The sequence below is a fragment of the Puma concolor genome, chromosome D1 (genome assembly GCF_028749965.1).
Source record: "Puma concolor isolate L17-30 chromosome D1, mPumCon1.1.hap2, whole genome shotgun sequence".
Lineage (NCBI taxonomy): Eukaryota > Metazoa > Chordata > Mammalia > Carnivora > Felidae > Puma > Puma concolor.
Window position 1 is genome coordinate 15532611 of NC_141676.1, and position 9972 is coordinate 15542582.

A 9972-nucleotide genomic window follows, 5' to 3' on the forward strand; every position below is an offset into this window, starting at 1 on the left:
TTAAAGCCTAGCAGACTGGAGTCAAGAAATCAAAGAACTCTCCTTCAACGATTAGAAACATCCTCCTCAGGCCTTGAGGACAATTGTCATTCTCCTCTTTGGGCTTCTCCAAAACATGTTCTCCTTAAGACAAGTGGACAAAACATCATCAAATGTTTGCTACCGGCCCCCAAAGAGGACTTTGTAATAACACTGCCTGGAAGTGTTTTTCTCTAAAGCAGGCACATACGTTAGTTAGTGAATCCTCACAACAAAAATGAGAAGATATTTTATATCTAAGAAAATTGAACCTCAGAGATTCAGTCACTACTTGAAGAACTCACAGCTCATATCTGACCTGAGATCTGATTCCTTCAAGACTAAGCTTCCACTACATCTTATGCTCCTGAAGTGGGCTTTATACTGGTTGTAGGATTTACATTTCAGATTTGTCTCGAGTCTTAACACCCTCATGTGGAACCAATTTTTTGCAGGGAGCAGTAGACCTTCTCAACCTCCATGATACCACAACCTGTGGAACTAACCAGGCTCCCCAAGAGGCATTTTTAAGAAGTCGAAAGGGGGAAGGACAGTCACCAACTTCAACCACCATCCATAAAGGGAGAGATAAAGACGGGAGGTGTCTGCAAGGTGTCACGTGCAGACTGCCTCAATAGTCCTGGGGCCACTGGCTAAGAAACAATTCAAAAGTCTCTTAAATCCCGCTTCCTAACAGCCTATCATCCCAGCTTGCTAACTCAGGGTCTCAGAGCACAGCGAGTCCACACAGGGAAAGATGCTGAGGTGGGTACCAGGACTGTCTCTCCAAGCGAAGGCATGTTAGAAAGAGCCCGACACACTGCAGAGAGCTCTGAAGACTGACAGAGGGGGATCAGACACAGACGATCCATGGTCATGGCCTCTGAAGCGGTCATTCCTGCAGGGAGAAACAAGCCCTCCAGGCCAGCCCTCCACGTGTGGGACAGCAGCTGTGGCATTGTGACCAGGTGACAGGAACACAGAGCTTGGAGTCAGAGGAGTACAATCCTAACACAGCTGCTTACTAGCTGACATTAAACACATACAAAAAGCCCTCTGAGCCTGTAATGCTCGTCTGAAAACCAGAAATAATACTATCTTTCCACGGTGCTGTTTTGAGGGTTGAATGAGCTCTCAAGTTCAAAAGCAAATGAGGATAGCGTAAGAGTGTCAGAATATAACTGAGTATCCTTGTCACCTTGTCAGTGCAGTGAGCAATGGGGACACAGGAAGGGCCCCCGCTTCACAAGGCAGGCCCTGACACCCACCTTTGCTTGTGCAGACTTGCAGCAGGCCGGGTTCTGATTTACGCATCTTACAACGAGCCTACAAAACAGTGGCCTACGTAATGAAACAGGACTGAATGTGCTAAGTGGCATACGAAACCTGACACAAAAAAGGCATAACGCTTCTTCTTTTTCTTTTCCCACAAAAAAAGAGAAATGCTGTGTGAGCCCACTTATACGAGGTCCCTAGGGTAGTAAGTTCATAGACACAGAAGGTAGAAGGGTGATCGCCAGGGGGAGGGGGAGGGGATGTGGAGTTAATGGGTACAGAGCTTCAGGTTGGACCAATGGAGGCACAACAATGTGAATGTGCTTTAAGACCATGGAACTGTATTCTTAAAAAGTGGTTTAGGTGGTAAATTTTTATTTTATGTTTTACCACTACTAATTAATTAATTAAAGAAATTCAGGTGACTCTCACATTTCCCCTTCTCCATACCCACCTCCAAGGGCAATGGTTGAAGCTCGGCAACTTTGTTCCCCGCCCCTGTAACTTAGCTTTTGAGTTATGCCCACTAGGGAGCCCGGTTAGTTTCACAAGATATGCAATAACTGAGAAACTCTGACACTTACTGTAGAAAATCCATTCCGTGTTATAGGGTAAGGCAAGATAGATATGACAACCTTGGTAGGCAATCAACATAAGTCACTCTTCGGGAGTAAGAGAGTGGAAGCAGCTACATTTTGCAAAGTACGGACCTCAGTTCAAATATGAGCTGTGTGGCCTTGGACAAGCGACTCAACCTCTCTGAGCCTGCTTCCTTATCAATAAAATAGGCATAGACTATCCTCTCACTGTTGTACCCTTCCCTCTCTTCCCCATAGGCTCCTCTGTATCCACCTGATCCACCTGCCATGTGCCAATACTCACACTCAGATGTTTACACAGAGAGCAAGAACCATAGATGGGCGTGCTTCACCCCAATGGTAAAAATGGCTCTATTACGAGCCAAATAATCTCTGAATTAGATCTGAAGGTAATTGTTCTCTGATTCTACAACCGTTCCCAAGTTCGCGTATCAGAGAGTTCCTCTCAGAGGATTGGCAGAGACCACGTTAGATTTCAGATTTTCAAAAAAGTAGTTGTGTTTTTCTTTCCAAAGTTGTTGAAGGTAACAGAGCAAGATAACCATCAAATTATTCTCTAAAAAGTTAAAAAATGCTAAGTCTTTGCCATGGAAGAGAGAGAAGGAAATTAACATTTTCAAAACTCTGAGCAGAAATGGAAAACATCTGAGAGACAATTTCACAAAGAGGTCATCAGACCAGTAAACCGTTGACAGTGCAGTGACGTGTCACCTGTGGGGTGACTTTAATTCTGACTCTTTAACTGGCAGGGCCAAGGAAGAGACTCCAAAAGGTAAATGTGTTCTTCTCAAACAGCAAGTAACTGCACATTTCCAGGTTTTGTGGTTCAGAAATCCTAAATAGGGACGCACTTAGAAGCCTGAACACAGTGGCCCCAATAAGCAACTTCAGTGAACATTTTTCAAATCTTCACAATAAACCACAATAAATCTGTCTTACTTCATGAGTTCCCATTATACCTTTCTACCATGGAACTCCTCCTTCTGTGGATTCTGACAAATAATATTGCTCTGACCAGCCTTTTCCAGCATCCTTTTCTCCCACTTTTCCTCCAACAATAGCCCTCACCAGAGGCATCAAGTCGGGCCTCTCCTGCTAGCTCCCTCACTGAGCCACCATCAGCTGATTGATTTGGAAGGAAGCTCATGGAATCCTCCTTCCACAGAAGAGGAATCTGGACCCAGAATCACACGGCCCTTTGGGCGGAGCTTGGACTAGACCAGGCTCCAGGGCTTCCTCCCAACACCTGCATCACTCTCCTCTCACCCACCAGCTCCTCCCCTGCTGCCCACCCATGGCCGGCTTCCAGAATGGGAGTGGGGGTCATGCAGAGAGAGGAGATTCCTGTTCATAACACAAGCAGAGCAAGCCTGAGGAGCAAGATCTAAAACGATACACCGGCGAGAAAATGAACAATAACGTGGTCCGACTCAGTTCTCCATCTTCCTGGGATGTAATTTCTGCGCAGACAGCCTGAGCAGAGCTCAGAAGCCCAGGCGGGGACAGGATGTTTCCAGAGTCGGCCAAACTGGGCTGCCGGGGAAAGAAGCTCATGCCAGACATGCCTTGGTGACTTGAGATCTTGGCTCCGGCACTTTGTCACCAAGGATTAGATTACCCATAGGTTTATGACCTATATTGCACCTTGTCCAGGGCTTGGAACTCAGATGTTAATATGAGTTTTTATTTGATCCCTGAATCCTCGATCTGCTACTACATCTATTTCAAAACCAAGGGATCACTGTGGGTGTCCTATAATAGCACAGAGGCTACAGGATATGTAGCAATATCTAGTATAAAAAATAAGGTCTCTTTTTGAAAATAATTCCAAAGCCTGCCTCACAGAGATTAAGTGAATGAACCCACCTTGAATACTGTTTGTTGTCTTGATTCTTAATTTTATCTTCTCAATCTTTTGTAGTCAGAAGATATTCATATCCATAAGACACCCAAGGAAAACAGATTTGCTTCACTAACAACCTCTATAGATAAACTGATCAGAGAAACAAAAGGTGTATATTAGCACTCGTTGATCTAAAACTTGGAAATCTTGGCTCAAGATGGTCCTCAGGAAAAGGTAGGCTTCTGTATAGCCTAATCTCCATCCAGGTTCAAATGGGCTAATGCCTTCATTTCTACAAGAGAAGACCAGATGTGAGAATGTCTTAGCCAGGCCCCTCGAATTTTTCAAAAAAATTTCTCAAAAATGCATGAGTCAGTAGTGAATTAAAAACTAGCTTGGCAAACCATTCCACGTTGGCCATGTTACCAGCAGCTCTGGTGAGAATCACTATAACACCTGCTCTCAGCCATGCTAGAGAGTTATGTTCTCACCCTGTCATTTAAGCAGGCAGGAAAGACTTTAACAGGGTGATGTCCAAGGTCTGCCCACCAGCTGAGTGAGCAAATCTAAGAAAGCCTCCCCATACGTGAAAGTGTGTGGACGCCAGAATAACACCAGCATGGTGCCGATGTGTGTGTGAAAGACTCTGCCTGAGGGTCTGCCCATCTGTGGTAAGGGTTCAGTGAATGAGCTGATTCTGAATCTGTTCCACACATAGAGGCACCACTAAATTCTGATCTTCCCCTATGGACTCACCAGGTGCCATCAACGCCACCACCTCCAGCACTTGATAACTTTCTCACTAAAACAGCTACAGGGGGATGGAACAGGGGCAGTCCACCCTAAAATCCACTAGAATGAGGTTTGGGGAAAATGTGTGCTGGGAGCATTTAAGGTGTAGGAGATGTAGACTTCCATCAGAGAATTGAATTCCCTGAACTTTGTAGCATCTCCTGTCTGGGGAGTTTCTGAGAAGAGCAAAAGTCAACGTCCCAATTGCTTCCTTCAGAGGTTAGGGAACATAGCTCTAATTAATCCAATTATAAGGTTAGTACGTCTACTTGCCCCACATGATTAACCCCCTCTTGTCCTGCCCCCTAGAGGTTTCCCTCTAGCAAGTGGCAAGTGCATCCTCAAGCAAGTGGCAGAGAAGAACTCAATATCAACAATAGCCCTCTGACCCCACCACAGACTTTCTCAAGAGGCTCTTGGGTGGCCTGTTCTGACCTCACCCCTCATGGGACCAATGATGCCAGGGAGACTTTAACCCAGTGGACCTGGACCACTTCCCACACATACTCCAACATGTCACCTGATCAGAGAATGCTAGACATGGAAGAGCCTGGCAGATCACCTTGTCCACATTATTCCTTTAAAGGTGGGAAGACAGCCAAAGAGGAAAAATTATTGTGCAGTTGCCCCATGCACTGGTAGCCTGGCTAACCCAGCTCCTTCCTGACTCCTAGCACAAGAGTCTTCCAACTGCTCAATCTTAAAGCCCTAAGTATTTTACCACAAATTGTCAGCATATGATTTTCATGTTCAAGGGCTTCAGGAAGACTAGAGCTCCCTAACCGCTAAGCCTAGTCTCCTAGGAACAACACATCACACTTGTGTTGGGCAGTATCATGTCTTTCAACCTTTCTTTCTTTCTAACACCTCAGATAGTCAAAGAAACACTCTACTATAGTAGCTACTATTGCCATTCAACAGATTAGGTAACTGAGGCTCAGAAAGACCAGGAGAATGGTTCAAAATTACACAACTAATAAACTGTCCATCTGGATCAAATGTCTACACGTAACATTTCCTGCCCAAACAGAATATGTCACCAGCCACTGGTGCCCCATTAAGAAACGAACAGGTAGTGGGAAACCAAAGTAGGAAATGTGCCCCATCTGTTTCTGCTCTGGGTAGTAAGGCTGCTCCAACAAATTCTGTCTTGGGACAAATTATGAATCAGCGGTACACATACGGTTTCTTCCTCCTAACCATAATCCACCTGAAACACCACAAAAACTCAAACTCCTTTTTTTAAAGCTTCAGGAATTATCACTGTTTTAAGAAACCTATGTTAAAGGGGCATCTGGGTGGCTCAGTCGGTTGAGCGACCGACTTGGGCTCAGGTCATGATCTCACGGTTTGTGAGTTCGAGCCCCGCGTCGGGCTCTGTGCTGACAGCTCAGAGCCTGGAGCCTGCTTCGGATTCTGTGTCTCCCTCTCTCTCTGCCCCTCCCCCACTCATGCTCTGTCTCCAAAATAAATAAACATTTTAAAAAAAATTTTTAAAAAGAAACCTATGTTAAATCCTTTTGCATATACATCAGTAACTTCCTAATTTATTATTTGCATACTAAATGGCATTGGCTACTGTCATGGGCTCAGCCTTTCTCAACCTCTCACTAAAAAACAAAACAAAACAAAACAAAACAAAACGAAACGAAAAACCAAAAAACCTCTGGAGAAGAAAATAATGTTGAAAACTCTCAATATCATTCACATCTGGCTTACAGTCAGAACCTGTGAAGAACTTCTGGGAGTCCCAGACGCTGGTGGAACAGAATGGAGAAACACAAATAGTGGCCTGTGCGTGCATTTCTGCTGGCCTAAAGGGTGTACAGAGAGAGCACTTCTTTCCTACCTTACATCACACCTCCTTGCCTCACAACCACACAGGTATGCACATGCACACACACACACACACACACACACACATCATTTGCTTAGAATAGTAATACAGATAACTAATATTTGGTTTAATTTTTCCAGCTTTATTGAAGTAGGGTTGACAAGTAAAAATTGTGTGTATTCAAGGTGTACAACATGCTGTTCTGATATATAATACACATTGTGAAATGATTAGCACAGGCAAGCTAACCAAGTGAAGAGTTCAAAATGCAAGAGAACACTGGCATCAGAATCGATTGATCAGAAGAAAGAAATCTATGAGTAAAAGGACTTCTGAATTTACCCAAAGGAGAACACAGAAAAAAATAAATAAATAAAAGGGTGTAGAAAGCCTGTATGAGCAGTGGGATATCATTAAAAGAAACAGTCTAGAAAGATTGCAGTCCAAGAAGGAGACAAGAGGGCACAAATCTTATTTAAAGAAATAATGGCTGCATACTTCCCAAATCCGGGGAGATGTTTGGACATCCAACTTCATGAAACTAACAGATCACCCCAAAATTTCAATGCAAAATTGATCTTCTCCAAGACCATTATAATGCAACTGTTTAAAAGCAAAGATAGGGGGCGCCTGGGTGGCGCAGTCGGTTAAGCGTCCGACTTCAGCCAGGTCACGATCTCGCGGTCTGTGAGTTCGAGCCCCGCGTCAGGATCTGGGCTGATGGCTCGGAGCCTGGAGCCTGTTTCCGATTCTGTGTCTCCCTCTCTCTCTGCCCCTCCCCCGTTCATGCTCTGTCTCTCTCTGTCCCAAAAAAAATAATAAAAATAAAAATAAAAAAATAAAAGCAAAGATAGAATTTTAAAAGCAGCAAGAGAAAAAAAATTCTCTCACACAAGAGACCTCCAAGACCATCACTGACTCTCTCAGCAGAAGCCTCCCAGGTCCGGGAAGAGTGGAATGGTATATTCAAAATGCTAAGGGAAGGGTGTCCGGATGGCTCAGCTGGTTAAGCGGTTAAGTGGTTAAGCGTTCAACTTTTGATTTCAGCTCAGGTCAGAATCATGTTTCCATGAGATCAAGCCCCAAGGGAGCTCTGTGCTGACAGTGTGGAGCGTGCTTGAGATTCTCTCTCTCCCTCTCTCTCTGCCCTTCCCCTGTGTACTCTCTCTTTTTCTCTCTCTCTCAAAATAAATAACAAACTTATGAAAAAAATCATTTAAAAAGCCCCTACACACACACACACACACACACACACACACACACGTAGACACACATAAAAAGCTATCTAATTTGCAAAGCATTTTAATTTTATATTTTAAAATAATTTGATTTACAAAAAAGTTGCAATAATACAAAGAACTCTTGTATACCCTTAATCCAAATTCCCCAAATATTAACATTTTGCCACATTTTCTTTACCATTCATTCTCTCACTAGATTGACAGGTAGGCAAACAAATTTTTCTGAAATGTTTCAAAGTTGATGACATAATGCCCACTTACCTTTAGATACCTTACTAAATGATTCCCCAATCCAAGGACATTCTCTGACATAAACACACAATTATCAGAATCAGGAAATAACTCTGATACAATTCTATCGTCCCCTCAACACAGCTTGTGCTCACTAATGACCTTCATCCAGTACAGAATCCAATCAAGGATCACAGGTTGCATCTAATTACCTATGTCTGTATCTGGAAAAATTCCGTAATCTCTTATTCATGTTTTGAAGGATGCAGGCTGTTAATTTTGCAGAATATTTTTCAGTTGGGGTTTGCCTTATATTTTGTCACGGTTAGACTCAGATTGTGTATTTGTGGCAAGAATACCACAGCAATGTTATCCTGTGCCTCTCCAGTCTCAATACTGATGATGTTTACTTGAGTAAATGTTTAAGGGAATGTCTTCCAGTTTTCTCAACTGTAGAGCCATGTTTGTCTTTTGCAATTAATAAGTATCTTATGGGGAGATACTTTGAGACTATGTAAAATCTTGTTTGCCATCAAGAAAATGTTTAATGACAGTGTTTAATTTGTCAGGAGTACTTTCACAAGAAAGGTTATTACAACCCTTTTAAAGTTTATTTATTTTGAGTGAGAAAGAGCACACACAAGCAGGATAGGGGGGAGAGAGAGAGAGAGAGAGAGAGAGAGAGAGAGAGAGAGAATCCCAAGCAGACTCTGCACTGACTGCATAGAGCCCCAGGCAGGGCTGGGACTCACGAACTGTGAGAACATGATCTGAGCTTAAATCAAGAGTTGGACACTCAGCCAACTGAGCCACCCCGATGCCCCTACAATCTTTCTAAGAATCAATTTAACACTATACATCAAGGTCATTATCCCTTTTAACACAGTAGATTCATTATAGCAAGTGAGTCAAACAGAATTTCAGAAGTATAAAGATTTCCATTCAAGAATACTTAACAGTGTTATTTATAGCAATAAAAAAATTAGAAACAATCTGAACATCTAACAGAAAATGGGCAATCGAGTTATAGATATATCCATAAGAGGAACTATCTCACAGGTCATTTGAATACAGTGTTTGGAGATGAGACCATTAGAATTACTCCAGAAATAACAAGTGCTGTGACCTTTCCTTCACCCCATTCTGCCCCTTCAGTTTGGACTCAGCATCATTCTAAACCCAAGGATCAATACCAAGAGTCAGCCTCTATTTCTCATCTAGCTTCATTGTCCTGATCCACAGTTTCTTCATGGCCTTCTTCACTTGAGCATTTCTCAGGGAGTAGATGACAGGGTTGAGGAGCGGCGTGATGACGGTGTAGAACACGGCCACCATCTTGTCTACAGACAAGGTGGTGGAAGGCCTCATATAGATGAAGATGCAGGGCCCAAAGAATAAGGTAACCACGGTGATATGGGACCCACAGGTGGAGAGGGCCTTACTCCGCCCCTCAGAGCTTCGAGTCCTCAGATGGAGTAAAATGACCACATAGGAGGCTAAGATGATCCCAAAGCTGATCACAGACAAGGTCCCCCCGTTGGCAACAATCAGCAGACCGACGAGGAAGGTGTCAGAGCAGGCAAGTTTGAGCAGGGGAAGCAGGTCACAGAAATAGTGGTCAATCACATTGGGGCCACAGAAGGGCAAGTGGAAGAGCAGGAGGATTTGGGCAAAGGAATGCACAAAGCCCCCCACCCATGCTACTCCTACCAGGACAGCACACACTTGCCGGTTCATGATAGTCCTGTAGTTGAGGGGCCTACAGATGGCCACATAGCGGTCATAGGCCATCACAGTGAGCAGGAAGATCTCAGCACCACCGAAGAAGTGCATAAAGAAAAGCTGTGTCATGCAGCCCCACAGTGATATTGCTTTCCTTTCAGCCAGCAAATCTGAGATGAGTTTGGGGGCTGTAGTAGAGGAGTAGCAGATCTCCACAAAGGACAGGCAGCTGAGGAAGAAGTACATGGGAGAACCAAGACTTCTGCTGGTCATGACAGTGAGCACAATGAGGGAATTCCCCAGCACAACTGCTGTGTACAAAAGCAGAAATAGCACAAAACAAACTTTCTGCACCTCCCGGCTGGGAGAAAATCCTAGGAAAATGAATTCAGTCACATTGTGTATGTGAGCCAT

General features: G+C 43.9%; 1 protein-coding gene across 1 annotated transcript; it reads right to left on the reverse strand.

The window, feature by feature from the left end:
* Positions 1-8896: 8896 nt before the first annotated feature.
* LOC112866086 (olfactory receptor 4X2-like) lies at positions 8897-9972 on the reverse strand. Its single transcript, XM_025929122.2, has one exon. It carries the CDS (start codon positions 9970-9972, stop codon positions 9043-9045), a length of 930 nt encoding a protein of 309 aa, XP_025784907.2. The 3' UTR covers positions 8897-9042.

What these genes read in the sequence shown, in the direction of transcription:
- LOC112866086 (XM_025929122.2), bottom strand. Translation starts at nt 9,972, where the DNA reads ATGGCTCACATACACAATGTGACTGAATTCATTTTCCTAGGATTTTCT.